The sequence below is a fragment of the Vulpes vulpes genome, chromosome 16 (genome assembly GCF_048418805.1).
Source record: "Vulpes vulpes isolate BD-2025 chromosome 16, VulVul3, whole genome shotgun sequence".
NCBI lineage: Eukaryota > Metazoa > Chordata > Mammalia > Carnivora > Canidae > Vulpes > Vulpes vulpes.
In genome coordinates, this window is record NC_132795.1 from 51,807,197 (window position 1) to 51,834,139 (window position 26,943).

Consider the following 26,943-nt stretch of genomic DNA (forward strand, 5'->3'; position numbering starts at 1 on the left):
ACGCCACTGAACCCTTCGCTTTAAAATGGCCAAACCGTTCAGCTTATCATGTGTATTTTACCACGATAAAAAAAAATCGATTGAATCCTGAGATTAAAAGGCAGAGGTATTCAGATCGGTCAGAAAGATACACTATCGTGTCTGTAAGGAATTCTCTTTAAATATAGAGACACAGGAGCGACTGGGCGGCCCAGCGGTTGAGCACCTGCCTTCGGCTCAGGGAGTGACCCCGGGGTCCTGGGATCGAGTCCCACATTGGGTTCCTCGCGGGGAGCTTGCTTCTCCCTCTGCCTGAGTTTCTGCCTCTCTCTGCGTGTCTCTCAGGAATAAATAAATAAAATCTTAAAAAAAAAAAATAGACACAGATGGGAGCCGTGGCGGCGACAGCAGCACCAGGTGAGCATCCTGTCCCTCCGCTCCCACCCCTGCTCCCCTGCCTCCCAGGCCTCCTCCTCCCTGTGTCTGCAGCCCAGCCGGCTCCCTGCACTTGTCGGCCCCTCCCTCTCCTTCCAGCCTCTCCCTCTTCCCTTCCCCTTCCCTCTTCCAGAGCCTTCCAGCAGCCATTTAAACAGGCCAGGGCCTCTGCCCTTGCCCCTGGGCCCTGGTCCTCCACACAGCGAGCTCCGAGAACGATGAATGCAGGCCGCGGCGGCTGGCTTTGCTCAGTCCCTTACCTGCATCTCACCTGGGTTGGCAGCACTCACCCCTCTTCGCCTGATGGCAAATTTCAATGTTTTCCTTTGTTGTAGCTTTATTGAGGGATAACCTATAAAAGGTCAACTTGCCGAATTTTAAGTGCACAATGTGATGAGTTTCTTTTATTTTTTTTTTAAGTTTTTTTGTTTTGTTTTGTTTTGTTTTTTTATTCACGAGAGACACAGGGAGAGAGGCAGAGACACAGGCAGAGGGAGAAGCAGGCTCCCTGCAGGGACCCCGATGCGGGACTCGATCCTGGGTCTCCAGGATCACGGCCTGGGCCCAAGGCAGAGCCCCCCAGGGTCCCATGTGATGAGTTTCGATGAATGCATGGAGTCACGCGACCACACGCCAACAATCATGGCACGGAGCGTTCCCACCTCCCTCAAAGCTTCCCTCGTGCCTCTTTGTGGTCAGTCCCCTTCCCCAAGGCCCTGGCTCTGGGTGATGTAGGAAAGACGGGGTCCGAAGCTGATGGCCAGGAAAGAATTCTTGAGACATCTTTGATGCAAAGAGGTGATTTTATTAAAGCACGCGGACAGGACCGTGGGCAGGAAGAGCTGCACTGGAGTGGTGAGGAGTGGCCCTTTTTATGGTTTCAAGTTCGGAGGGGGTTAGGGCTGGCACAGGTCTCTAAGGGATTTTGGAAGCAAGGTTTCCAGGACCTTGAGGGGCCAGCTGTTCTTGGGAAAGGGTCATTGATGACCATCTATTAAAACCTGAGTCATGAGACCCTCCAGATGTGTATCGGTGGGCCGTGTGCTTGGGGGTGATCGCCAACACACGTCTCGGGGGATTTAGAGATAGAGGGAATTTCTATAGGAATTTTTATGTGTTAAAGTAGACTCACAGGATCCTGGGGGTTGGACTAAGGTTCTCCTTTGCTCTCAGCAGAGTATCACATCAATGCAGCTGAGCTCCCAGAGAGGGTCACCCTGCCTCTTTCAAGGACTCATCAGTGGGCTGTAGGGAAGAAGGAGATTTAATACTTTCTCTTCTCCATTTGTTTCCCACATCACTGGGGACCACCCCCCCCCCACCGCTGCAGTTTTGCCTTTTCTAGAATTTGTATCAACTGTATCATCAGTACTTAGCCTGCCACGTCTCCGATTTTCCACTCTGCCCAGTGCTACTGGCGTCTTCCTCATCGGTTCTGTATCAACACGCCTTCCCTCGGGGCCCAGCAGAACCCACTGTACGGACACCGGTGTGTTGCGTTCACCAGCGACCCTTGGGTTCTTCCCACTCTGAGGTTTTTTCGAGTAGTGTTGCTGTTCATGCATAAGTCTTTGCATAGACACGTGTTTTCATCGATCTTAGATCAACCCCTCGCAGTGAAACGCCTGGGTCCTATGGTGAGTGTGTGTTTTAGTGAATAAGAAACGGTCAAACTCCTTTCCAAAGTCAATGTACCATTTTGCATTCCCACCAGCAACGTGTGAGAATTCTGGCGGCCCCACATCCTTGTCCACACTTGGTACTGTCGGGCTTTTCAGTTTAGCCACTCTAGGAGCTGTGCAGTGGTATCTCCTGTGGTTTTGATTTTATCTTCCATCATGGCTAGTGGTATTGGGAACCTGAGTCAGTCAGCTGCGGCTGCTATGATGAAACACCACAGACGGGGTGGGCGGTTGCTTAAAGAACAGACATGCATCTGTCACACTTCTGGAGTCTAGAAATCCAAGATCAAGGTGCCTGATTCAGTTCCTGGTGAGAGCCCTCTTCGTGCCTTGCAGACAGCCACCTTCTTGCTGTGAGCTCACATGGCAGAGAGAGAGCTCTGGTGTCTCTTCCTCTCTTTGTTAGGACGCTAATCCCATCCCGTGGGCCCTACCCTCGTGACCTCATCTATACCTAATCCCCTGTGAATCGGGAGGGGAAAGTGCAGGTGCATGGGGGTGGTGTGTAAGGAAGACCCCTGGAGAAGCTATCACACTCAGACACTGACCCCAAGGCTCCTGGTGTCACTCCCTGTAGGACGTCCTCCCAAGCTCCATCTCCAGCTGGTCTGGCAAAGAGGGCCAAGCCCACACCAGCCCCTAACCCCAAAGCCCCTCCCCAAATCCAAGGCCGTCAAACTATGACAACCCCAGATCTATCGGGCTATGTCATCCACGGGGGCCTGGAGCTTGGAACGCAAGGGAGAAGCCCAGCGGCAGCCCCAGGGTGCCCACAACAGCCCCGACCCCCGCCCACGGAGCCTTGCCCTGGCTGGTTCCCACCACACGTCAGCTACTGGGACAGCCGTGGCCAACCTCCTACGGGGACATATTCTTTGAGAAACGTAGGCAGCAAGTGCCAAGTCTCACCAGAGCAGGCAAGGTACCTCCCAGGACAGATGGGGGGAGCACAAAGATTTCTCCTTCATGACCTCCGGGCAAGGCTCTCTGTGACAGCTGTCGGGGTGGGCCTGGGCCACGGCTCCTCTGGTGAGTCACTGACTTAACTTCCCCAAGTGGCTCAGGGGCTTGGTTTTGGAGTCACATGGGGCTCCTGCCTCCAGAGGCTGATTCTGGGGCCCTTCACCCCAAGCGAGAGGCAGGCTGGCGGCAGCTGACTGTGGGCAGGCTGGGTCCTCTGGCCATCAGCCCGGACACCTGAGAGTCCTTTCTGCTCCCAAGTCAGGCCCTAGAGCCCAAGTGGAGGTCAGCATGGCTGGGCTCTCAGCTGCCCCGGCAGGTGCCCCCACAGGTGCCCTTGGAGGTGGGACTCTGAGCACCGTCCAGGCCGGGCCCCATGGCAAGGGGAGCTGCGCTGGGGGTGAAGGGCCTCAGCTTGTACACATGCAGATTTAACCGCGTCTCCCAGGACACTGCAGGCTCCCGGGATCCCTCCCAGAAATGTGCTTGTTAATATAAACTGAGTGAGGCCAGGTTGGCTCAGAACAGATCCATGCCTAGTGAATTCAGATTCTCAGATGGAAACGGGACAGGGGTGGGGGCGGGGCAGGCATGCGGGGGACACACAAGGGACAGGGCCGCTGGCCAGACGGGAGGCCCCTCTGTGGCCCTTGGGCCTTCGCCGGGGCAGCAGGCAGGTGCCAAGAAGCAGCTTTGGGGGCTGGTGACAGTTAATTTGGGGATCCACAGGGTGTGCTGCTGTCTCTGCCTTCTTTCAGCTTATGCTTTTGAAACAAGCTGTAGAGGACCCGCAGAGTGCTCTTGGTGTCCTTATTCACGATGTCTGTGGGCCAGAGAAGAGCAGGACAGCTGGTCAGGCCTCAGCCAGGCTGAGCAGGGGGTGACCTGGGACTGAGAGGCTTCCTGGGACATGGGACTTCAGTGCTAAACCCCAGGGAATCCCTGTCAAACGAGACCCATCACATGGCCCTGCCTCCCTCCCTGCCACCCGCTCCGCCCCTGCACCCCACACGCAATTCCTCAAGGTCTCATCTGCCTGGACAGCCTGCCCCGGGGTCCCCAGTCCCCTGTGTTCTCTCCCCGGGACTCTCCTCCAGTTGGCAAAGCATCCCCATCATGGGAAACCCTGATAGGCACTCGTCGTCTGTCATGCCGAGCCAGAGGACCACAGGCTGTCCCCCGACGCCACAACACCCACGTGTGCCGCACACTCACCTTCAGGGTTGACGGGGTAGGTGAGCAGACCTTCATCCTTCAGCAGATCCAGGGCCAGGGTGACATTGTGCAGCTGTGAAAGATGCCACCAGACATTAGCAAAACGAGGTAGCCCCAACCCAGGCCCGGGTCCCCAAGTACCAGGCCCACCCATCCCTCATAACATCCAGCAGCCTTCAAGGAGGTCATCTCCAGCGGGGAAGGTGGTTATGGAGAGGGGCATCCAGTCCAGAGGCAGGGAAGGCTTCCTGGTGGAGGTAACACCTAGAGGTAAGTCCCACCAGGGGAGGGGACTCCGCCAGGTTTATCTCCACCTTTTTGGATGCGGCCCCAGCATCATGGGCAACGGAGGCCCCATTGGAAACAGCGGAGTTCCAGGGGACACAGCCCAGGTGAGGAGAGCAAGGCGTGGAGTGGCCAAGGGGCTCACCTGAGCTTACCAGACAGAAAGTGGCAGAATCAGGTCCGTCTCACTCTGACGTCCATGCAGAGCAGGCTGGAGGCCGGAGCAGCCACCCCTGCCCAGGCGCACATGGGCTCAGACCCCTGCTCAGGCATGGGGTGACCTCCTACAGTCGCTCGGCACCCCCAGCCTACCTCGTGCACCTGCAGAGTGGAGTTGCCACCATTTCCCCCCGTATCTGGCTCTGGGATGCCAGGCAGGAGCCCAGGGGAGCCCTGACAGCTGTTGGCTCGGAGCACATGCTCTATTAGCAATTTTCTGTTCGTGGCTCCTGTCTCCCTTGGGCCGCAACACGATCCAACAATCCCTGCCCTTCTTGGGGCAGCAGCCTGGCACAGGGTGAAGCGGGTTGGAAGCCAGTTGCCCAAGTGATCCACTTGTCATGGAGCACCTCATGGGACCAGGGTTTCAGAAACACTGTGTCCATTCGTTTCATTAAAATATATTTATTGAGCATCTACTACGGGCTGGCCGTGCAACAGGGGAGAAAGCAGACCCCCTCCCTGCCGCCGTGGAGTCGGCGCTTTGTGAACTGCGTTGCGACACTGTTAAAACAATCACACTTGCTTCATTCCTCAAGCCCAGCCTCGACCTGAGCTCGGAGGATCCGCTGCAGGCTCCAGAGATGTCTCGCCGAGCTCCACCCGCAGTGTAACACTTCCTTTCTGTGCACAGCTTGAGATTATAAAAGTAGAACCACCGCGTCGTCGCACGGAGCTGAGGGCAGGTTGTAATCCAGGAGGATGCACTCGAATCCTCCCGGGGAGAAATAATTGAATGTGGGAGGAAGCCCACGATTCCCGGCGCCAGGGTTTTGACTTCTGCAGAGCAGACAGGTCTGGTAATGAGACATCCGATCTCAAGGGGCCGCTGTACCAGGATAATAATGTTCCCTCGGGTGTCCGTCCCACGGGCAGAAAGGGCTGTGGTCCCCGCCTTCTTCAGCTAATGACCTCCTCAGCATTTTGATCATACGTTCCTGCAGCTGAGATTTCCTACGAGGTCCCATAAGATTCGTTCTCGGGGTCTGAGCCGAGAGGCTGCTTCTCCGCCCCCATATAGGTAATGTGGCTCCTATGGGGAAGCCGGGTCTGACATCGGGGGATTCAGCGGGCCGATGGCACCCAGGCAACTTCTGCCCCCGGCTTGTAACTGGGGTTTGCGAGCGTGCGGAATATCGGGCAGAGGCTTCGAAGTCCCATGAAGCCCAACACCCAAGTAACAAAAGGGGGCACATGTGCTGCTCGGGGTCTTGGTTCTGAGCCCCTTCCTGAGGCTCCCCGGCCTACGTGTAGCCCACACTGCTCCATCTTCCCGCCTCCTCCCACATCTCTGTGTTCTGCCTTCTGGATGCGGGGTCAGCAGCACCACTTCGGCTGGGTTCTGACCCTCCTGGGCCCTCCGAGGGGCCCAGCTCTGGGCAAAACCCGTTCCTGGCTGGAGAGAGGCTCATACTCCTCTGTCTCCCACAGGGCTCACCCTGACTCCCCAGGAGGGAAATGGGGAGGCAGCCCAGGCTCTGGAGGCGGACAAGCCCAGGTGCAAGTCTGACCTCTACCCTGCCCTCTGTTCTAACTGGTATAGGCTTGTGACCAGCTTTCTGTCTGGTCCTCATATGGAACTGTACCCTCACCTGAGAACGGGGATGGGAACAGCTCCTACCTCAGGCCCAGCATGATGAGGAGTTAGCAAGTTCACCCCCTTGCCTGCAGGAGATCACCCTAGTGGCCCCTGTTCTTGGCCCTTTCTGCACCCACACACTTCGTAGGCACTCCTGCATCCCCGCCAAGGCCCAGGGCCTCCCAGGCCGATGGGATGAGAGGCAAGCGATGGCACTGCCCCTTCTGAGCCTGGGCCTCATGGGTTCTGCTTAGTCCCCTGTGTCTCTGCCATTCCCATAAGAAAACCATGCTGGGCTTGCCGCTGGTCCCTTAGAGGATGGTGACAGGCATGTAGCACAAAGCTGAAACAACCCCCCCACCACAAGCTGAACCCAGCCAAGTCTACACCAGCCAAACTCAGCCTACCTGCAGATCCCTGGGAATACAGGATTGTGGTATTCATTAAGCCACCTGTTGTCCAGGTGGTTTGTTACACAGCGTTTCTGGGGCAATAGCTGACTGATACAGCTCAGAAGAACCCAGTGAGTGCTGACCACCGTCCTTGCTACTACCACCAGAAACACAAACACTGCATAGCCCAAGCCTCTTTGCTCCTCATCCTAGATCCAAGCTCTTGAGAATCAGAGCCCTGAAGCAGTCTCCAAGTCAAGAGCACCCCTGCCTCCTGGGCAGGGGGAGGTCATGCCCATTAACGATTGCATCTCCATGGTGCAAGGGGAGGGGCAGCAGCTGGGGTTCAGAAGGCTGGTGCCAGTGTCAGAGCTGCCAGTGAACCACAGAGTGGTCCTGAGCAAGTGCCAGAGCCTCTCAGGGGCTCTGCTTTCCCCTTTGTAAGATGGAGATGCAACCCAGCTAAGCAGGCTGGAACAAAGGCAGGTAAGCAGAGGGACCACCTGGGCAAAGACCTGGAGATGCCAGAGGACCAGGCCTCCAAAGGCCGTGGACAGGCCGGGAGGCCGTGGCCAGGAGTCTGTGGACATGGACAGGGCTGGGGGTGCATGGGGGAGGGGCCTGGACAGAGGGCCCTGGTTGGGGAGGGGGTGGCTGGGCCAGCCCAGAACCTCACAACCCTCAAGCAGGCCACAGGTCTGATCATCCCCAGGACCACGGCAGGCCGGGAGGCTATGCGTGGGGACACAGGCAGACCTGCTACTGGCACCAGCATTGCCTTCTCTCCCCTACTTCCCCGGGTCAGGCCACAGACCCTCCTGCCCCAACTGGTGCAGCCATCCCCCAAGCAGCCTGCCAGCCTGCAGGGTCCCCATGGGGTCTCCTGACTCCCACAAGGCCAGACCCCTCCCTTCCCCAGTCCACCCCTGCAGCGGGACCACACCACAGATGGACACCATCCTGAGAGTTCCATGCTTCTGTCCGCACCTGAGCCTTTGCTGATGCCATTCCCTCCCCTGGGGGTGCCCTCCCTCTGCAAACCAACACATGTCACCTCTCACACAGTGCCCCTCCTGACTCCTTCAGATCATACCAACCACCCCTTCCTTCGGGTGCCCAACTGACCCACCCACCCTGAACCAACACAGTTTACTGTAGCCCTGGGGAACCATACATCACCAAGAGTACAGTGGGTATAGACTGAGAGGCCTTCAACAACAGGAGCTGTGTGGGATTGTCTTTATGGCCCACTCGGCACAGCCTGACACCAAGCAGGACCTCAAGAAATGAGGGATCAGGTGCAGAGGCAGATGGGGGTGGATGAGTGGGTAGATGGATGGATGGGTGGGCAGGTGAATGGGTGGGTAAACTGGGTGGATGGGCAAACGGGCAAGTCAATGGATAGGTGTGAGGATGGATGGAAGGATGGAAGGATGGATGGATGAATGGATAGATGGATGGATGGATGGATGGATGGATGGATGGATGAATGGATAGATGGATGGATGGATGGATGGATGGATGGATGGATGGATGAGGGTGGATGGGTGGGTGGATGGACAGATTGATGAATAGATAAATAGGCAGATCAGTGGATGGGCAGGCAGATAAATAGTTGCATGAAATGGATGGATGGGTAGATACGTGGACAACCAACCAAACTTCCCCTCCACCCTTTGCTTCACCTGGAAGTAAATAAGGAGACCGTATTGCCGCCTCCATTCAGGAATAGACCATCAAGGAAACCTCTGGAAAACTTACCATTTCCGCAGGAGAGGTGGGAGTGAGGTAAAACTCCTTCAAGTGCAGGAAGAAGCCCTCCAGTTGTCCAATCAGCAGGAGTAAGAAGACCCCGTCTGCAAACTGCAAAGGAGAGCACTGGAGGCCGGCGGCCCAGGGCCCCTGCGCTGCCACCTGCGGGCCTCGTGGCGCTGGGCACCAGGGTCTCTGGGTCTCAGCTGCCTTTCTTAAGACGTGAGGACAACATCCCCCACCCTGCGGTGTGCTGTGAACCATAGCGGCAGCTCCTAGGAGGTGCTTTACTGGCACACAGCATACACTCAATAAAACCAGCTCTCTGCACATTATCCGTGAAATAGCCGAATATCGTTTTTTAAGCCACGTACTGCTCCCTGAGCTGCAGCAGCACAGGAGAAAACAGAGTTGAGTGTGAAATTATTCCGCAGGGAGAGGCAGAGAACGGCACACCAGGCTCGTTTTGCGGCTGCCACATTAATATTTCTGCCCTGTTCGGTCTGCACGTGCAGAGATAAAGCCGTTGCCCCGCCGCCAGCATATCATATGCTAGCATAATCCTATTCAATCTCCTCAAAGATACAAAACACAAGATTGGATATTGGAGGAGAAACCACCGCTCGAAGTCCTTAATAGAATTTCCTCCCATTAGATCTGTTTTGATGTTATTAGTTCGGCCTGAAATCTTTTCCGCCGATCTTCCCCGGAAATACCCATAAAGACCAGAGACTTCAACTTCTCCCCTTATCTGGCAGTCTCTAAATACCGTCATCCTATCATTATTTTCACAGCGCCATTCCTCCCCCCCAAGGGAGAGATAAAAGACGAAGCAGGTAAAAATGGAAACCTACAGGATCCTCCTGCATTTGCCCACATAAAATATAATAAAACCACAAACGCATCATTTACGGCATGTCCGCGGCATGTCAGGTCCCACGGAAAACACCGGAGACTCATCATCTTATTTATCACTCCCAATTCTATGAGGCTGGTGTCCTTAAACTCATTTTAAAAGAAGAGGAGCCTGAGGTTCAGAGACGTCCCAACCCAGGCCACGCAGAAAATGTGAAGGAGGCGTCCTCGCAGACCAGAAGCCACATGGGTGCATCTGGTATCCGTCAGGTTCAGGGCCTGGCATCTCCAGCCTGCCACGTCACCGCACACATCACACAGGGGCCTCTCATGTGGCCACTGTGTGACGTGGTGATGAGCACAAACTGTGGCCTCAGCACCCTGGATTCAAATCCCAGGTCGCCCACTCTTAGCGCTGTGCGACTTTGGATGAGTCAGTCAGCATCTCTGTGTCTTGGGGTCCTTCCTCATCTCTAAAACGGGGGAGCACCTGTTCCCACCGCAGGGACCGTCTGGAGGATTCGGCGAGTTACCCTAGGCAAAGCACCTTGCTTGGGGCCTGGCACAGAGTGAGGGCTTTATTGGCTTCAGGTACCGGGCACCCCAATCCTCACCGGCTGATGTCAGGGTGTGTCTGGCTGGGATCACCTTAAGCCAGGGAGTCCACCGGGGACCAGACCCGACTGCCACCTCTGGCCCCCACCGCCTCCTGGCTGCATGAGCAGAAAGCAGCCGGCCCAGCACCCCTACTGCCATGGTCAGGTGATGTGTCCGGTGTCCAGCAGCCCCGTCACCACCCGAAGGCCTGGGGCTGACAATTAGCCTCTCTCAGGCTCTCCGATCCCCTCTGTGCTGAGGGAACACGACAGGCCCACGGTACCCGACGGAAGGCCGAATGGGTAAGATTCCAGTCCTGCCCCATGGCAGGACTTGGGGGCTGGACCCCCAAGGACCCACGGAGGCAGGGCTGTGGCAGCAGCTACGACAGCGCCTAGCGCGTGGCATGAGGGGAGCCCCCTCAGCATTGAGGAACCTGGGGTCCCTGCCTCACCGGCCCCCACGGTGTCCCTGGCTGGTGAGGCTGACTACCAGCGACACCACCCCACTGCGGTGGGGGGAGGACCCCAAGGCTCCACGACCCCACACATCCTGGGGTCACACAGGGCCGGGCTCCGGCTGCCAGCGCCCCACAGGACCTGCCTCCTCACCTTCGCCCCATGGTCCTTCCCCGCCTGGGGGCCCCACAGCCGAAGCCCTACCTGGGTGTCCAGATTCTGCACAGACAGGCCCAGGCGGTCCAGCTTCTGGTTGACGAAGTTCACAATGGCCTACCCAGGGAAGAATGAGGACCTCAGGCCCAGGGCTCGGGTGTCCCTCCTTCCCACTGCGGGGGACAGAAAGCTCTCCCCGCGTGGTGTCCCAGGCACAGCAGGTGAGAGGTGGGGGGCCTCGTTCCCTCCCTGTCACCCCAGGACACACGGGGCAGACGGGCAGGGGAGCCACTGGGGGCTTGGCTCTCTCTTACCTCTTTCACCGTGTTCACTTTCTCCGGAGCCAGCTTAAATAATTCATCGAAGACGTCCTCTGCAGACAGATCCAATAAACACCGCATCACGATGCTGTTATCTCGGCGCCAAACCAGGACGTATTTCCATACAAGGTTCTCGGGGTACCCAGCCCAGAGGGAGCTGTAGCTCCAGCGCACAGTTCTTGAATTAAATCAATGGGCCTGGGTCTGTGTTGCTGCTCCCAGGCTGTGAGACCCCGGGGGAACCGCCTCCCCTCTCTGTGCCTTGGGGTCGGAAAAAAACCTACTAGATGGGGCCATGGCACATTTGGTGGCAGGTGACACACTTGGGCGCACAGTAGGGCTCTTGTCCCATCTGTGGCGGATGCCCATTGCACCCGCTCAGCCAGCACCCCTCCTCCTCCGGGAAGCTGGCCTCCTTCCTGCCAGCCCCACACCCCCCCCCCCCCCCGGCCCCGCGCACAGGTCCACGGAGCGGCCTTGGGTGGCTGAGCCGAGGCCGGCCCCGCACTGACACTCGGCCCAGAGGTCTCCTCCCCAGCATCTCTGGATTGGCAGAATGGGGACGTGGAGCCTGCATCGTGCAAAAGGCCAGCGCTCTCGGCAGCTGAGTCATGCCTGCGAGGTTCAGAAACAAAAGAAGCATCTTGGCAGCTCGGCAGCTCAGGCCTGGTCCCGCCTCAGACACCCAAGTCCTCAGACGAAAGCCCTTTTTCCCTACAAGCCGTCTTCCTAATATCTGCAGCCCACATGCTCCCCCCGCCCCCTGGGGGGAGACTGGTCCTCGGGCACTGAGCTGGCTGGAAAAAATCACCTTCTCAGCTGCCGTGCAACCCTGAGCAGGTCACTTCACTTCTCTGTGCCTCGGTCCCCTCATTAGGGGAGGGTGAAAGGTAGCACCAGATAGCACCATGCCCTTTAAAATGCACCCACAAACATGGTGGAAGCACCAAGCGGTTCCTTCCAGACCCCTTGGCCCGTGGTCAGGGGAATCGTGTCCCTGAAGGAGCCAGGAAGTGAAAGGAAATGTGCGCTCAGTTGACATGAGCCAGAACAGCATGAATGTGCTAGAAGGGGTTGTGAGGAGGCCCTGCTCCGTGTCCCTGCCCCTCATCGTGCGACCCACCCTCGTGCTGCCCCCTGACAAAAGCTGCTCCCTGAGCAACACCCCCTGTCCTCACGCTGCCCTACACACACTCACACACTCACACCGGGCAGCCTCCCTTCACCTCCCCTCTCCTCCCTCCACCCCCCACATCCTCCCTCAGCCTATTCTCCAAATCCCCTCACGGGTGATTATTTCCACCTCTGCGGGTGGTGGGGGGGTGCCCCTCATGGAAGCCCCTGTCCCTACAGCAATGTGTCCTCAGTGGGGAGGGCTCAGGGAGGAAAATCATGTTGGTTGGATGGATGGATGGATGGATGGATGGATGGATGGATGAGGGAGGCATGGTAGGTGGGTGGGTGGCTAGATGGAGGGGTGGGTGGGTGGGTGAGTGGATGGATGGAGAGATGGACAGATGGATGGTGAGTGGGTGGGTGGACGAACAGCCGACCAGGCCAACCGACTGCAGGATGAATGAATGAAAGAAGGAATGGCTGGACCAATCCGTCAATGGGGGAAGAGGTGTGTCACAAAAGCAGTAGCCATGTCACACACCAGCTGCGATGAGGCACCCACGCTGCGCCAGGCGCATTCACAAATTATCTTCCAACCCTCATCGCCTCATCACCAGCCAAAGGGGACAACACCCAGCAAGTCACCCCTCGGGGACGCATCCCAGAGGATAAGACCTGGAGTTATGAAAGTACTCACTCGCCAGCTGGTCCTTTTCTGTGCTAAAGGGAAAATTGTAGGGGAAGAAAGGCAAAGAAATGGTTAAAAAACAAAACAAAAAAACATCTTCAGACTCTAAGTTTCTTTGTGTGACGGGACTCGGCGCTGGCAAGGTTGACAAGGAGGCTGGCAGCCTCCGTTGCCCCTGGCAGCCTCGTGACCAGGCAGGGAGGGCCCTTGCGGGGAGCAAACGGAAGGAAGAGGCCCGGGGCCCTTCCCTGGAGGCTTCCTCACCTAGTTGTGTCTGGGCTTTGTCATTTTGATGGTTGTCATTTTAGTTGGGGCAGGAGGCGGTACCCGTGCAACAAAACAAATGGTGAGTTTCTCCCGGGTGCATTCCTACGCCTGTGTGATGGGCACCCCAAGGAGACACAGACCCATCCTAGCACCCCAGGGCTCTCCCCCCAGCCCCCGCGACCCCCACTCCCCATAAGCAGGATTACCACCGCTGTGCGTCCTCCCACCGAGCGTTCGTTTTGCCTGTCTGGGAGTCCACGTCAGTGAAAAATCGCACAGTACGCACTCCTCTGTGTCTGGCTTCTTTCACTCTGTTTTTCTTGTCTTGAATGGTTTTTCTTTGACTTTGTGTTAAATTTTCCACACCAGCCCCGCCCTCAGAAGCAGGGCTCTGGGCCCCCAGCAGGCCAAGCGGTCGCCGGAGAGCTGGAGAGCCGGGTGGCCCGTGCTGTGGCCTTCAGGAGGGGACTGGGCCGTGCGGGGTAGGGGCCGCCTGATGCGGAGACCGGGAGCTCATCAGCATGAACCAGGGTGTCCGAGGGAGAGACGCCCCTGTGCTGCCCGAGACTCTGGCTGAGAGCCAGAGGTGAGCCCTCTCAGAGCTCCGAGTTCATAAAGGGGCTGAGAAGGATGATTGTAGGACCACAAGGGGGGTAGCATGTGGCGCCTTCCCACTTGAGTTCCCCCAAACTCGTTTCTGGACCCTAAGGCTTTGGCCTTGGAGGAGGCGCCGGGTCAGGGTTGCTGAGCCTCTGGGTGACCTCACTGAGTCAGAGGCTTCTTCCCGGGATGCCCTGGGGAAGGTTCAGTGTGTGTCCAGGACCCCCTAGCGTGAGGAGCCAGCACCTCCTGACCTTTGCCCTGCTCCGCACACATGCTTGGGTCACAGTGGATGCTGGTCATCGACTTTCCATTGGTTGAAGTACCTCCCACCCCCAACAGGAGCCAGAGACTGGAGGGACCCCAGGGTTGGAGGGAGTCTAGATGGGGGAAGGCCCCCTCACACACATTACCTATAACCTCACAGCAGTCCAAGAGGTAGGAATGGGCCCCCATATTTCAGAGAAGCAGAGGCTCAACACAGGGGGAGGTGACTTGTCCAAAGTCACACAGCTCATATACTCACGAGGGTGAGCTAAGCCCAAGTGGGGCTGTGTGCCAAGCCTGTGAACTAGAGAGAACTGACTCCCCTAGCTAGGCTCTGTGAGGGTCAAATGGGTCACAGGGGTGACACAGCCCAGCGTCCTGCACAGAGTGGGCCCTCGGCAAATGCTGGGCTAGAGAGGAGAACGTGTGACTTCCTGCAAGTGGCCTAGGAACCCAGGAAGCCCTGGTCAGTGCTGCTCAGGAGGGCAGAGGGAAGGGCTCGTTGGCAGAGCATCCTGCTCGTCCAGACAGTTGGAAGGTAAACAGCTGGCTGACATGGGCACCCAAGGACAGAGCCTCCCGCCTGCACATAGTAGGCACTCAATAAATGGTGGTATGGGGAGTGTTTGGTGCGCTTGTCTCCGGGTGCTGGGAGGCCAGCGGGGTCCTGCCATCCTGTTACAACGTTTGTGCTCTGCTGTAGCATCTCCCTGCCACGGATGATTCCCTCATCCATACCCCACACTTGGTAAAAGGGAAGCCAACATGGCATCGGGGCCCTATGACCCCAGGTCTGGATTCCTCCTGGCCCACAAAGGCTGTGGCGTGACCTCTGGACTGGGAGCCACAGCTTCTAACCACAACTCTGCCTGTTTTGTTGGGTTGTGCAGAGGACAAAATGAGCTGGCTGGGGTGGGCATGCCCAGCAGCCCAGGAAGGGCCATGCCCCGCGAGGGCCGGCACGATGGAAGGGCTCCTGGAAGGACTGGGGGGTCAGCCATAGCCTCTAGGGGCTGAGAGAAAGCTAGAGAGATGTGAGGGCCCCTCCCACAAAGTCAGGTAGATCGGCCCCGGCCCCAGGACACACCGCCCATTCCCCAGAAAGCATAGCTTGGCATCTGCTGCGGGCCCTGGTTCCCCCTCACCTGCATTCAGTGAGCTGTTCCACTGACTTCTCTGACTTCAGGCCACTTTTGGTGCTCTAAGAAAATATAAAGGGGTTAGAAATTGAGTAATCCCAGAAAACCCGGGGACCCACGCCAGCCACTAAAAGACCATAGTGGCCAGAGCAATGCCAAGGAACCCAGCTCACTCTACACTTCATCCCCTCCTCAGCGTGGCTCCTGGACAGCTCTCATCATGGTGGCCTGGCTCAACTGTCTTTCTCATGAGCCTTGAGTCTCACAAAGAGGAGGACAATGTCTATCTTATTCCCCAGGTGTCCCCGGAGTCTCACCCAGTGCCTGGCTCACAGTCAATGAACATGAGTTGATCTGAATAATGAATGAATGATGACCAGATGGATGCGTGGATGGATGGATGGATGGATGGATGGATGGATGGATGGATGGGCAGATGGATAGGTGAGTGGGTGGGTGGACAAATGCACAGACAGATGGGTGGATGGATGGATGGATGGATGGATGGATGGTAAATGGCTGGGTGGATAGATAGATAGGTAGATGGGTGAGTAGACAGCTGGGTGGATGGATTGATGAATGAGTGAATGAATAAGTGAAGGAATGAAGTCACCTCTGATTTATATAAGAAGTATAAACAAACTCATGACACGGGAGTCCTGACTTAGTAGAGAATTTTAATCAATGGTTTTGATAAAAGTAAGAATGATTTCACCTGAGGGAAAAGTAAGCTCCAGGACAGGAAGCCCCATTGCTCACCAGGTACTCAGAGGTTGGGGGAGGGATTAACGGGGAGCAGGAGCAGGTGGGGGCCCCATGTGTGTGCTCAAAGTCTGCCTGAGTGAGAAGCCGTGGGCTCTGGGGACATGAACTTCAACGCCAGTTGTGAGTGCACTAGAGCAAGGGGGCCCTGGAGGTGGAGGAACCCAAGAAGGCTCCCTTGTGTGGTCACAGCCATTTGTAGAGAACAAGGGACACCACCAGTGATGGCTCCAAAAGGCCATGAACAGATGACCACTTGTGACATGGTTGCCATCAGCCAGGACCTTCCTGACAGCCCCAGGCAGATGCCACCCACTGATCTCCCTGCGGCCACCCTGGACTCCCGACATCTCCCACCCACGGCCCCAGCCCAGCCCCCACGGCTGTCCTGGAGGGACATGATCTTTCTCCAGGGAGGTTCAGCCCCCTTCCACACAGCACCCCCCAATCCAGGGTATGGTGATATGGACCCAAATGCTCAGCCTATACACAGGGGTCCCCTGGCGCCCAGCCTCGTACCTCCATGGTGATCACCTCCACCCGGACATTGGTCGGGAGGGGCAGGTCAGGCTGGAAGCGCTTGGCCAGGGCCACGAGCAAATGCAAGGTGGCCAGCAGGTCCTTGCTGAAGATGGCTGGGAGGGGAGAGGGCACAGGTCAGAGCCAAGCGGCCACACAGAGGCCTCCTTGTTGTCACAACCACCCTCTGAAGACCAAGGAGCTCTGCGTCCAGCCTTCTGGAGGGGAGAGGTCTGGAGACATTCCTTCAGAACTCGAAACTGTCACCCTTTGCCCTCGTCACCCCACTCTGCTAATGCAGCCCACGGGCACAAGCCACCTCACGGATGGGACTTCAGACACAGAGACAGTCACTGCGGACAATTGTGAGCAACTCAATGCCCTACAGTGGGGCCCTGGCCGAAGAAGCTGCTGGATTCAGATGAGTGTGACTTAATTCAGGGCAACGTTATACACACTGGGCACTGAAAGTGAGTCTTTAAACGTGGTGGTGAAGGCAGCGGCACGAGACCCAACAAGAACTGGGCTTGAGAACGGCTCCATCATCACCCCCAGCCCTGGAGCAGGTACTGAACCCCCTTCAGCCTCAGTGTGCTCATCTGGCAAAGGGGAGGGAGGTGGGGACCCAAACGGCGGGAACGTCACACCGCACTGCTCACGGGCTGGGGTGGGGGTCTGGGTGCTTTGCTCGCTCTCCTTTCTCACAAGCCAGCACTGCAGGGATTACTTAAATCAGTTAATGAGAGAGATGGGTAGCACCCATCCGACAGGCTGAGTGGGGGCGCACGGGGCCTGGGACTCCAACAGGGGCCGCATCATTGGCTGCGGTTACATCGCAAAACGTTGTGCTTGGCTGCAGCACAGCACCGCGGTAGGGAAGGGTGTAGGGCTGCTTTCACCCAGCAGGTGCATGACTGCCCAGGAGGCTGTGCCTCTGCTTCTCCCAAGCGCCCAGGGTGTCCCCACACCAGAGGCAGGTGAGCACACCCACTGGGTAAGCAGAGGCCTGTGGCAAAGGGACCCAGGCGCCCCCGCCCTCTCCTGGACCCCCTGGGCCCCCTGGGCGCCCTAGACCCTGCCCCGGTCCAGGCCTCACATACTTGCCACGCTCCACTTGAGCTGCTGCTCCCCCACCTGCAGACTGCCGTTGATGGCCTCGAGGACCACCTCGAGCTTGCGCCTCTGGCTCGGGGCGGTCAGGGCCATCTCCTCCACTTCCAGCTTGAGCCCGGTCAGCGTCTCTAAGGACAGGAGAGAGTGGGAGAGGCCCAGGGAGGGAGTGGAGGGAGAGGCACGGGAAGCAAAAGAGGGAGAAGGAGGGGAGTGAGGGAGGGGAAGCACGGGGGGGGGGCGCCCCCACCATTAGCTGTGTGACCTGAGCAAGCCACCCCCTCTGAGCTGCCCTCCACTGGCCCACCTCACCCTGACCACCCGGTGCCTACTCCCCTGGCCTTGGGCACAGCTCTGCACACTTCCTTCCTGCAAGGCCGTGTGGCCTAGACTCCTAGGCTCAGATCCTGACTCCCCTGCCTTCTTCACTCTGAGACCTCGGACAAGTGACTAGGCCTCTCGGTGTCCTCTTCTGTAAAATGGGGACAGGACAGGATGGGGTTGTTCTGAGGATGAACCACGCCTGCTCCGTGGCAGGGGCTGTGGAAGGGGCCGCAGGCCGGCGGAGGACCAAGATCAGCCCCACCTGCGCCCTCTGGGACCTCATAGCTTTGTGCAGAAGGCAGGTGTGTAGGGCAAACCTGACATCTCAACAGCAAGGGGGACAGGAACTGGGGGCAGGTAGGGGGGCCTGGCTGGGGTCAGGAGGCAGCCCTGAGAGCGAAGCCGCCCTGGGGAGCACGAGGGGTTTCCAGACTGAGACAGGGCACCCGAGGAGCCCACCCCGCCTCCACCTGTCCAGGTCACTCTATACATGACACTCGGCAGGGGCAGGGGGGTGAGGCTGGGAGGCCCGAGCAGCCCTGGGAGCCACCACTTACGGAAAAGGTGGTGCAGGATGAGCCCATCGAATATGTCCTCCTCCAGGCTGCGGACCACGATGTGCTCTGGGAGGAGCTTGGCATTAATCCACTCCATCAGGACCTGCAGATGCCCAGGTGACAGCTGACCGGGACCACTCCTCACCTGGGCCCCCACCTGGCTCTGTTCTGACCTCGGCCTGGAATGCCCTCCTCCCACCTGCCAACTCCTACCCGTCCTTCAAGGCCAGGTCGAATGTCACCAACTCTGGGAAGCCCTCCCTGCTCTCCCGGGCTGAGTTGGGGGGCCTGCTCTGGGCTCCCAAAGACCCTCCTCCACCTCTCTTCACCAGGGACCTGGGCTGGTGGGGCTGACTGGTCCTGTGCCAGGGGCCGGTGCTGGGAAGCTGCCATAACAGGTATGTGAAAGTGGGGAGGTGGCCCTGGAACAGGATAAGGGGAAGAGTCTCGAAGGGCCTCGCTAGCCAAAGCCTAAGCTGCCCCGAAGAGGCTGTCGGTGGGGACGTGGACCCTAAGCAGGTGCATCTGGTGAGAGCTCAGAAGGACAGGAAGGACACGATACTGAGACACGGTGGAGGCCCCGTGACCAGGGAGGCAGAGGCTGCAGGGGCGCGTCTACAGGCCAAGGGACCCAAGGGTTGTCGGGGCCTCCTGACGCTGAGAGAGAGGCCTGGGATGGGGTCCTCCTCGGAGCCTCCGGGAGGAACCACCTGCCCACACCCCAACTTAGGACTTCTGGCCTCCAGGCTGAGACACAATCACCTCCTCTTGCTTTAAGCTATGGGGTTTATTATGGTGCCGAGTGGCGGCAGCCCCTGGACGCTGGCACAGACTACGACCGTGGTGCACACCCCTGCTCCTCCTGCAGCTCTGCCCGGGCGCCCCACTCTGCCTGGGCTCCACAGGCCAGAGGGGCAGGAAGCGGAGCTCCGTGCCTTTAAGGGAGCAGCACCAGCTACTCCAGAGCAGGTGAGTAACCCCCCAGCTCCTCTGCCTCTGCACCTGCTCCCAGAGAGCCCAGCAGGCCTCAGCTCCTGCCCTTGTGACCCCTTCCCTCCCCATCTCCCTTCCCCACTTGCTTTCCTTGTCGCCTGCTATTACCCGCCTGACCCCCTACTTGCACCCAAACCCTTGTCTCAGGATCCGCTCCTGGAGGAGCCCAAACTAAGACGTGTCAGCACCCCGTCAGGTTTTCCAGGAGGCACCGTGCCGGTTCTACTCTGTGTCCCGGTGCCTGATGGTGGGAACAGGTGGGATGGAGGGAGTGAGGGAACTCAGGGTGGGGGAAGCAGGAGGGAAGGGATGCGAGATAGCCACAACCTGGGGGTGGAAGGTGATGCAGGAGGCAACAGAAAGGCCTGAAGAGACCGGAGAAGTAGGACAGAGGGAAATAGGGGCCTGAGCCTGCCTGTGCTCAGCTGGTCCAGCAGCTGCAGCAGCAGACTCAGGGCCAAGGAGAGCCCCGGGTGACCCGGGTGACCCGCGCCTGTCCCACCCATTTTGCCAGCTCTCCGTTGCCTTGAGCAGCCGAGCAGGTGAAAGTGCACAGGGTGTAGGGCCTGGGTCAAACTCCAGCTGTGGCCAGCCACTGGCCAGCCTTGTGTCCCCCACACGTCAGGTGGCCCCTCGGAGCCTCACTATTCGCTCTGTGGGATGCAAAACAGCAGATCCCTCTCAACCGTCTCAAGGCTTGTAGGGGCCATCTCTGAAGGCACAGTCGCTGCTCAAGAAATGTTCCTCCGCCTAGGCATTCGACAGATCTCCCAGGGACGGGCAGGGTCGCCCCCCACCAGCCTGAGGTCAGAGAGGGGAGGGGTGCTCGCTATCCCTGCCCCAAGAAGATGAACAGACTGCCTCCCGGGAAATCAGGAGAGACCATAGGAAGCTGCTGTACCTTCTGCAGTTCTTCAAATTTGGGATCCCCCCGGGACGTGGGCGGCAAGTATTTCTTCTTTTCTCCTGGAAGCAGAAGGAGCATGACGCGTGTGTGGGGACCCCGCAGGGAGCCGGGCAGCTCTCTCCCTGCAGGTCACCTGTATGCAGGCACCTTGACACAAGGGGAATTTGGTCCTGCTGCTCCACACACACACACACACACACACACACATACACACACACGTATACACACATGTAGATACATGCCGACACACACAAGCGTGCACACACACAGTCATAGATGCACACATACATGAACACACATATAGTCATAGATACACACATGCACACACATAATCATAGATGTACACACAAGACAGATACACATGCACACAGACACACATAGATACACATGCATACACATATCGTCATAGATATATACATAGATCCACACATGACATAAGTGGTCACAGATACACATACATGCACACAGTTGCACAGTAAAGGTACAGTGTACACACAGACACAGAGGTACATACATACACATATAATCATAGATACCCACATGCACACACATGCACAGTCATAGATGCACATACAAGACATAGTCACAGATATACACGCACACACAAGTGTGCACATAGACAGTCATAGATGCACACACAAACATGTATACACACATAATCATAAATACACACATGCACACACCTGCATACACACTGACACACATACATGCACACAGTCATAGATGCACACACAAGATATAGTCACAGATACACATGCACAACACAAGCGTGCACAGACACACAGTCATAGATGCACACACACAGACACACACACATGCACACACACCCTGAGCGTCAAATGTCTACAGTGACTTGGTTCTCCTGGACACTCCTCGTCCTCCATGCCTCTTCCTCTGCCCATCCTGTTCCCGCCACACCCCAGATGCCCTTCCCTCTCATTTCCCTCACGAGCACCAGCTCCTCCTCAAGTACAACAATATTTATATTTTGGGGACATACTTAGCCTGAAAAACTATTTCTTGTCTGAAACTCAAATTTAACTCGGCCTCCTGTGTTTTCTCTGGCAAGTCTACCCACTTACTCGAGAAGAAGCGTGGCTCACACGAGCCAGGGGGCCGGGCACCGACGAGCCGAGGCAGATCTCACCTGCATCCGCCAGGCTCCCGGCCGTGGGCAGGACTCGGGGCCCACGCACTGACTCTCTGAGCCCCGGGACCCTGGTCGGCGGCTTCCTGGGGTTTCAGACTCAGAACCCACACGTGTCTGGACTGAGATGGGCCTGCAAGTTCATCTCGTCCCAGTGAATGTGGGGGATACTGAGTCACCATGTGGGGCCTGCCTTGCCCCGGTTCACAAAGTGCGACGCCTCTGTCTTCCCATGATGCAACTGGAGACTTTTCCTAGATGTTCTGAAAACCTTCAAGTTCTCCAGGCCCGTATCTCCTGACGAGGAGGGATGGCTAACCCGCTGGGCACCGGCAGGCCCGGGACCAGCACTGGGGAGTGGGCGGGTGGGCGGGGGGTGCAGGGCTCTGGTGGGACACCCCCCCACCCCTTCCTGGAGCAGGTTTCCTGCCGCTCTAAATCATCCCACGTTCCGGCTCTGCTGGCCAGGACTTCGAGTATTTCTAAATCAACTGTGAAACAAAAAATAAATATTTTTTCAAATAACTAAGCCCTACCGCTAGCAGCAGTTTTGCTCATGACGCTTTCCAGCCTCAAATCCTCTATAAACAGAGCACACCAGACTGCTAAGGAAGTCAGCCGGGCCCCCAGGCTCTCGTGGGCTCCGGGCCTCTCGGCCAGGCCGCAGCGCCCTCCTGAAGCACTGTCCTCACGGCATCTCGAGACGGTTGCATGCTGCTCTTTCACTTAAATTATTTCACCCTGGGACGCCTGGGAGGCTCAGCGGTTGAGGGTCTGCCTTCGGCTCGCAGTGTGATCCTGGGGACCCGGGATGGAGTCCCGCATCGGGTTCCCTGCAGGGAGCCTGCTTCTCCCTCTGCCTGTGTCTCTGCCTCTCTCTCTGTCTCTCATGAATAAATAAATAGAATCTTTTAAAAAAATTATTTCGCCCTTTCCATCATCATACTTATGTTTTAGAGGAGGCATAAATGCTACTGAGGGGTGGGGGGGACCCAGGGGTCACTTCCTATCTTGCTTCTTTTCTGTAACAAGGTGATGCCAGCTTGGGGCAGCTGAGCTGTCCTCTCTAACCATCTCTGGGGAGGGAGCTTTCAGGGGCAGCAGCTACGAGCTCCCCAAGCTGGGAAAACAGACCTGCTGAACCGCCCCATCCTACATCCATTCCCTTCCACGCGTGTGAAGGAAGCAGATCAATAACCCCCACCCCCACCCCGTGAGGTGCCAGATCTCTGGGGACAGCTGCCAGCACCGCGTGGTGGGCATGGATCCTGAAAGCTGGAGCCGCCCTCCTTGGGTTCAGCATCCCAGCTCCACCACGGTAACCGAGTCACCTGCTACTCTGGTACGTCCCTCTCTGGGCCTCAGTTTCCTTGTAAGTGCAAGGGAGGCGTACGGTCTACACTCAGAGCAATAAATGAGCTGCTGCCTGTAAGACGTGCATAGTACGTCTGAGTAGCAGCTAGGCTCGCCTCAATGTCACCATTAACCTCGAGACGTGTGGGCAGGAGGGGATACCTGCCGAAGTTTCTGGAATCAGGGGCAGGGGGCTGTCAGGGATGAAGCAGAGGGCATAGGCAGGGGCCGAATGGAACTGGGTGTTCAGAGGACGACTTGGTAAAGCAGGGCCGTGCCCAGACCTGCCTGTCAGGTTCCTGCTGTGCAGACCCTCACCAGCAAACCCCACCCCCCCGCTGCCCTGCCCGCCCCCCAGCCCCCCCAGGACATGGCACCTTGTGGGAGTTCCTCCTCCACCGGCGGCCCCGCCACCTTAGGATGCTGCAGCAGGTTGTAGAAGGACTCGGGCTCCATTTCTCCCGTGCGGGCCTGGGGTGCAGGGGACAGAAGGGATCACCATCCGAGGAGCCCCGTGCTCACCCTGTGAGTCATTTCTTCCAGACCGTGAGGCTCAGGGACAGTGGGATGGGGGCTGCCTAGGCAAGGGGATGGGTACCCTGGATGAGAGGTAGGCCTCAGGCTGATTCTTGTAGGATGTAGGGCTGCAGAGAGGCATCAGCTGAGGGCACGGCCTGAGCAAAGGCGCCTCCTCCGTCGGGTGCAGAGGAGCCAGGCCGCAGCTCTTCTGCGGCACCCAGGAAGCCCGGGCCCCACTCCCTGCAGTCAGGACAAAGGGGGGGTGGCCCTTCCCCAGAGCTTGTCAAGGTCCAGGAAACCCTAGAACAGGGCTCTGGGGGTACCCAGGGGGGCCCACATGGGGGTTGGTGGAGGCAAACACATTGATGAGTGACATCTGTGGAGGTTGGACTGGGGGGGCCCTGGGGTCATCCTCTCCAGGTCCCCGAGCCCGAGACGGGTGGGCACAGAGTGGCACCCCCAGCCTTTGAGTGAGCAGACAGAGCTGGCGTGCCAACATCACCCAGGCTCATCTCCTTGTGGGCCTGGCCTCAGAGGGTGGCCTGGCCCTGCCCGTCCTGGTTCTAAACGAGGCTCTCTACGATGCGCCTCATCATCCTCGGCCTCTCTGCAGTTTGGGGGGGTTTCAGTGCTCATGCTGGCATGGGCAGGGCCGGCATCTGCAGAGTGTGCACAGCCCCCTTCGGGTGTTCATTATGGACAGGGAGCCGGGCTCACCCCCAGCGGTACGGGGCAGCCCTGGCCTCCTTCCTGTTCCCCTAGGCCCACTTCCTCTCCTGCTCAGCTGGCAGCTCTGCCCCCCTCTTCAGCCCCAGCATCTCCACCGGCATTTCTGGCCCCAAACCGACATTGGGGCTGGGGTGTCACGCATCAGACTGGTGCTCGGCTCCAGTCCCCGGGGAGGCCTGACTACAGCAGTAGGGTCCAAAGCTGGGGCTAGCTGGTGGCGTTCCCTGGGGCTGCAGGCACCCCATCACCCCAGCAGCCAGCCCAGGGACACCAGGGCACTGCTGTAGGCACCATCCTACCCCCTGAACCCCCAAACCTCCTCCTGGACAGGATTCGGTTCAAAGGATGAGGCCGGAGAAAAGAGTGTGGCCTGGGGGTCAGGTGGCCCAGAGTCCAGCCTGGCTCCTCCTCATTCTAGTTGTGTGACTTGGGATAAATCCTCTCCATTTCTGGTCCTAAAGATCTTTATACAAGGCAGGGCCCGACTCAGAGTCACCAAAGGCAGTGGAGTGGACACAGAGCTGGAAGAGCCGCAGGCCGTCGGCCACTCCGGGCTGTCCCCGTCCTGCCCTGGGCCTCGGTTCCTCCATCTGAAGCCGGGTGGCCTCTCTTCCCCGCATGCTGGGGGAAGCTCAGGGGTGATGGCGTGTGGAAAGGGAGGCTGCCCACCTGGCCACACTAGAAAGAGGATGGCGCCTGTCTGCCTGGCCCCAGGAGGGGAGGGGACAGAGGGGCTGCTTCTGAGCATGGGTGGCTGGAGGGGCACAGAGGCTCAGGGTGTCGCCTGCTGGACTCTCTCCCCTGTGGCCCCAGCTAAGGCTGTGTTCTCTGGGGTCGGTCCCACCAGGGCCCCCGGAGCCCTCCCTCCATGAGCTCTGGCTCCCCAGCATTACAGAGGCTCGCACGAGCGGAGACGCCAAGAGGACTCACCTAGCTGCTTCCTCCACACCAGGAAATGAAGGCCGCGTAGATCCTGATCACCGGCCTCCAAGTACGAGTTCCCAGCGGTGGGGGGCTGGAGGCCGGGGTGGGGGGGAAGGCAGGGGCCACACAGCCCACTCACTTCCTCCCAGCCTGTGGCTTCCGCGGGGCCTGCTCGGCTGCGTCTGCAGGGAGCTTCCTCCTCGCTGGGCCTCAGGGCCCTGTGCCTCCACGGCCCCACCGGAAAGCTCTGTCCCCAGAGCCCCAGCCACCCAGCCACACCTCCTGGCCCTCTGATGCCTCGCAGGCAACTGGAACCTGCTCTTTCTTCCCTCTTGCTCTCCCTCCCCACCTCACAACCCCAGCCAGTCCCTCCCAGGCCTGCCATCTCCCAGGGGCAGCCCCAGAGGACCCCACATCCTGGCTACCAGCGAACCTCGAGCCCTGCCTCGGGCCATCCCTCCTCCCTCACGTCCCCGCCCAGCCAGCCCCTCTTCCCCTCTCCCCTGGCCTGGACCACAGAGGAGCCTCCTTACTCCACCCCGACCCCGTAGCTGCTGCCCTCTACACCTCAGCCCTGCCCAGGAGGCTCACGTCCCAGACCATCAAAACCCACCACTGGCATCCCATTGCTCTTAAATAAAATCTACTCTGCCCATGGGACGCCTGGATGGCTCAGCGGTTGAGCATCTGCCTTCAGCTCAGGATGTGATCCCGGGGTCTTGGAATTGAGTCCCACACCAGGCTCCCCGCAGGGAGCCTGCTTCTTCCTCTGCCTGTATCTCTGCCTCTCTCTGTGTGTCTCTGTGAATAAATAAATAAAATCTTCAAAAACAATTACAACAAAAACTCCAAAATCTTTTCTGTCCAGCACAGCACATGTCCTGATGCACCTGCTGGCTAGATCTCCATTCCTGTCCCCAAGCCTCTCAGCCATGTGTTGACCGCCTCTGCTTCCTGAAAGCACCACGTCTTCTGTTTCAGGGTCTTCACATTTACGGTTTCCTCTGCCTAGAGGCTCCTGCCCCAGCTTTGAAAGTGGCTAAGTCCTCATCTGTATCATCAGCTTAAACGCCTCCTCCTTCAGGAAGCCTTCCCGAACAGCCTGATCTAAAAGAGGCCGTCGGTAGGGTTCCTCACCACATTGTGAGTGTTCACGGCAGCAGTGACAGGGCCGAGGGGCCAGCAAGCCGAGCACCCTTTCTCTGCTGACAGAACAGGCAGGAACGGGGCAGAGGGGTAGGAAGCAGGACCAAGGGTGCCTGGGAGCATGGAACGCGTTCCCATGAAGCTACAAAAATGACAAAAAGTGTGAGTGATGTTACCAGCGCCGAGAGTTAACCGATGATGAAGTAGAGTTTTAAGGGCTTTGATTTTACGGGAGCCGGCCTCGGGGCAAAGGAAGACACAGAGGGGCAGGATTCAGTTTCTGCCCTCCCAACACCCCCCTGCAAGCCCGGGGTCTGTGGCACATGGGGGCGGGAAGCAGCGGGCCCACACCCCAGTTGGCTTGGGCAAGCGTGGTGGACACGGCGTGGCCCTGGGGGCAGGTGCACCTGCCAGGTCCCAGCAGGGACAGCATGTCCGAATGGGGAACCTGAGGAGTTTAATAAAGCACCTGTTGGGTCAGGGCTAAGGGGACCTGAGGAGACGGTGCTGCGCCCCGAGCCTAGCAACACGAGGGAGCTGTCACCCTCCACAGCCCAACGGGGCAGAGGCCAGAGCGGACACCAGAGCCCAGAAAGAGACCACTGAGGCCCTGAGCCGGCCACCAGCAAGGGGCTGCGCTAGAGGGGGGCACGCCGACCCACGAGCGACCCTCGCTTGCTCTCCCCCACACTCCTTCCTGCCAGGGCCAAACCCCAGGGGGAAACGAGCGGCAAGAAAGCCGGGCCAGGCAGCCGGCGAGGCCAGGGCAGCAGACATGGGAGGATGGACCAGGAGGCTGGTCGGAGAAAACCTGACCCCAGCACTGAGTGCAGGCGGCCACTCAGCAGCCCCCCGTCACAGCAGAGGCAGCCGGCGCTGCAGTGTCACTAGAAGAGGCCTTGGGGCCGGAGGTCTGTCCCCGGCCTGCAGCTCCAGCCTTCCTGGGCTCTGGGGCCACCTCATTCCCAGTATTCGACTCCTTCCTGTGCAAG

The 26,943-nt window shown here is 58.4% G+C and overlaps 1 protein-coding gene across 4 annotated transcripts; it reads right to left on the reverse strand.

Moving 5' to 3' along the window:
* Positions 1 to 1,198: 1,198 nt before the first annotated feature.
* Positions 1,199 to 25,253, reverse strand: PARVG (parvin gamma). Of its 4 annotated transcripts, XM_026017346.2 has the most exons (13): positions 24,812 to 25,253; positions 23,011 to 23,104; positions 20,128 to 20,192; positions 18,234 to 18,336; positions 17,343 to 17,483; positions 16,243 to 16,358; positions 14,968 to 15,023; positions 12,698 to 12,720; positions 10,879 to 10,937; positions 10,613 to 10,681; positions 8,508 to 8,609; positions 4,272 to 4,344; positions 1,199 to 3,879 (listed from the first exon to the last, which is right to left on the reverse strand). In XM_026017346.2, exons 2-13 carry the CDS (start codon positions 23,087 to 23,089, stop codon positions 3,767 to 3,769), a joined length of 999 nt encoding a protein of 332 aa, XP_025873131.1. In that variant the 5' UTR covers positions 23,090 to 23,104; positions 24,812 to 25,253; the 3' UTR covers positions 1,199 to 3,766. The 4 variants fall into 4 exon arrangements, with proteins under 4 accessions (XP_025873131.1, XP_072598564.1, XP_072598562.1 ...); XM_072742463.1 differs by lacking the exons at positions 1,199 to 3,879; positions 4,272 to 4,344 and adding an exon at positions 4,712 to 5,729 and having other exon boundaries at positions 24,812 to 25,217; XM_072742461.1 differs by lacking the exons at positions 1,199 to 3,879; positions 4,272 to 4,344 and adding an exon at positions 4,712 to 5,808 and having other exon boundaries at positions 24,812 to 25,217.
* Between the last annotated feature and the right edge of the window lie 1,690 nt (positions 25,254 to 26,943).

Bases quoted from the DNA above. Each gene is read 5' to 3' on its own strand.
- PARVG (XM_026017346.2), bottom strand. From the start codon at position 23,089: ATGGAGCCCGAGTCCTTCTACAACCTGCTGCAGCATCCTAAGGTGGCG. The intron at 18,337-20,127 runs GTACAGCAGCTT...GGGCATCTGCAG, and splicing joins AATTTGAAGAACTGCAGAAG to GTCCTGATGGAGTGGATTAA. The intron at 10,938-12,697 runs GTGAGTACTTTC...ATCTGTCTGCAG, and splicing joins AGAAAAGGACCAGCTGGCGA to AGGACGTCTTCGATGAATTA.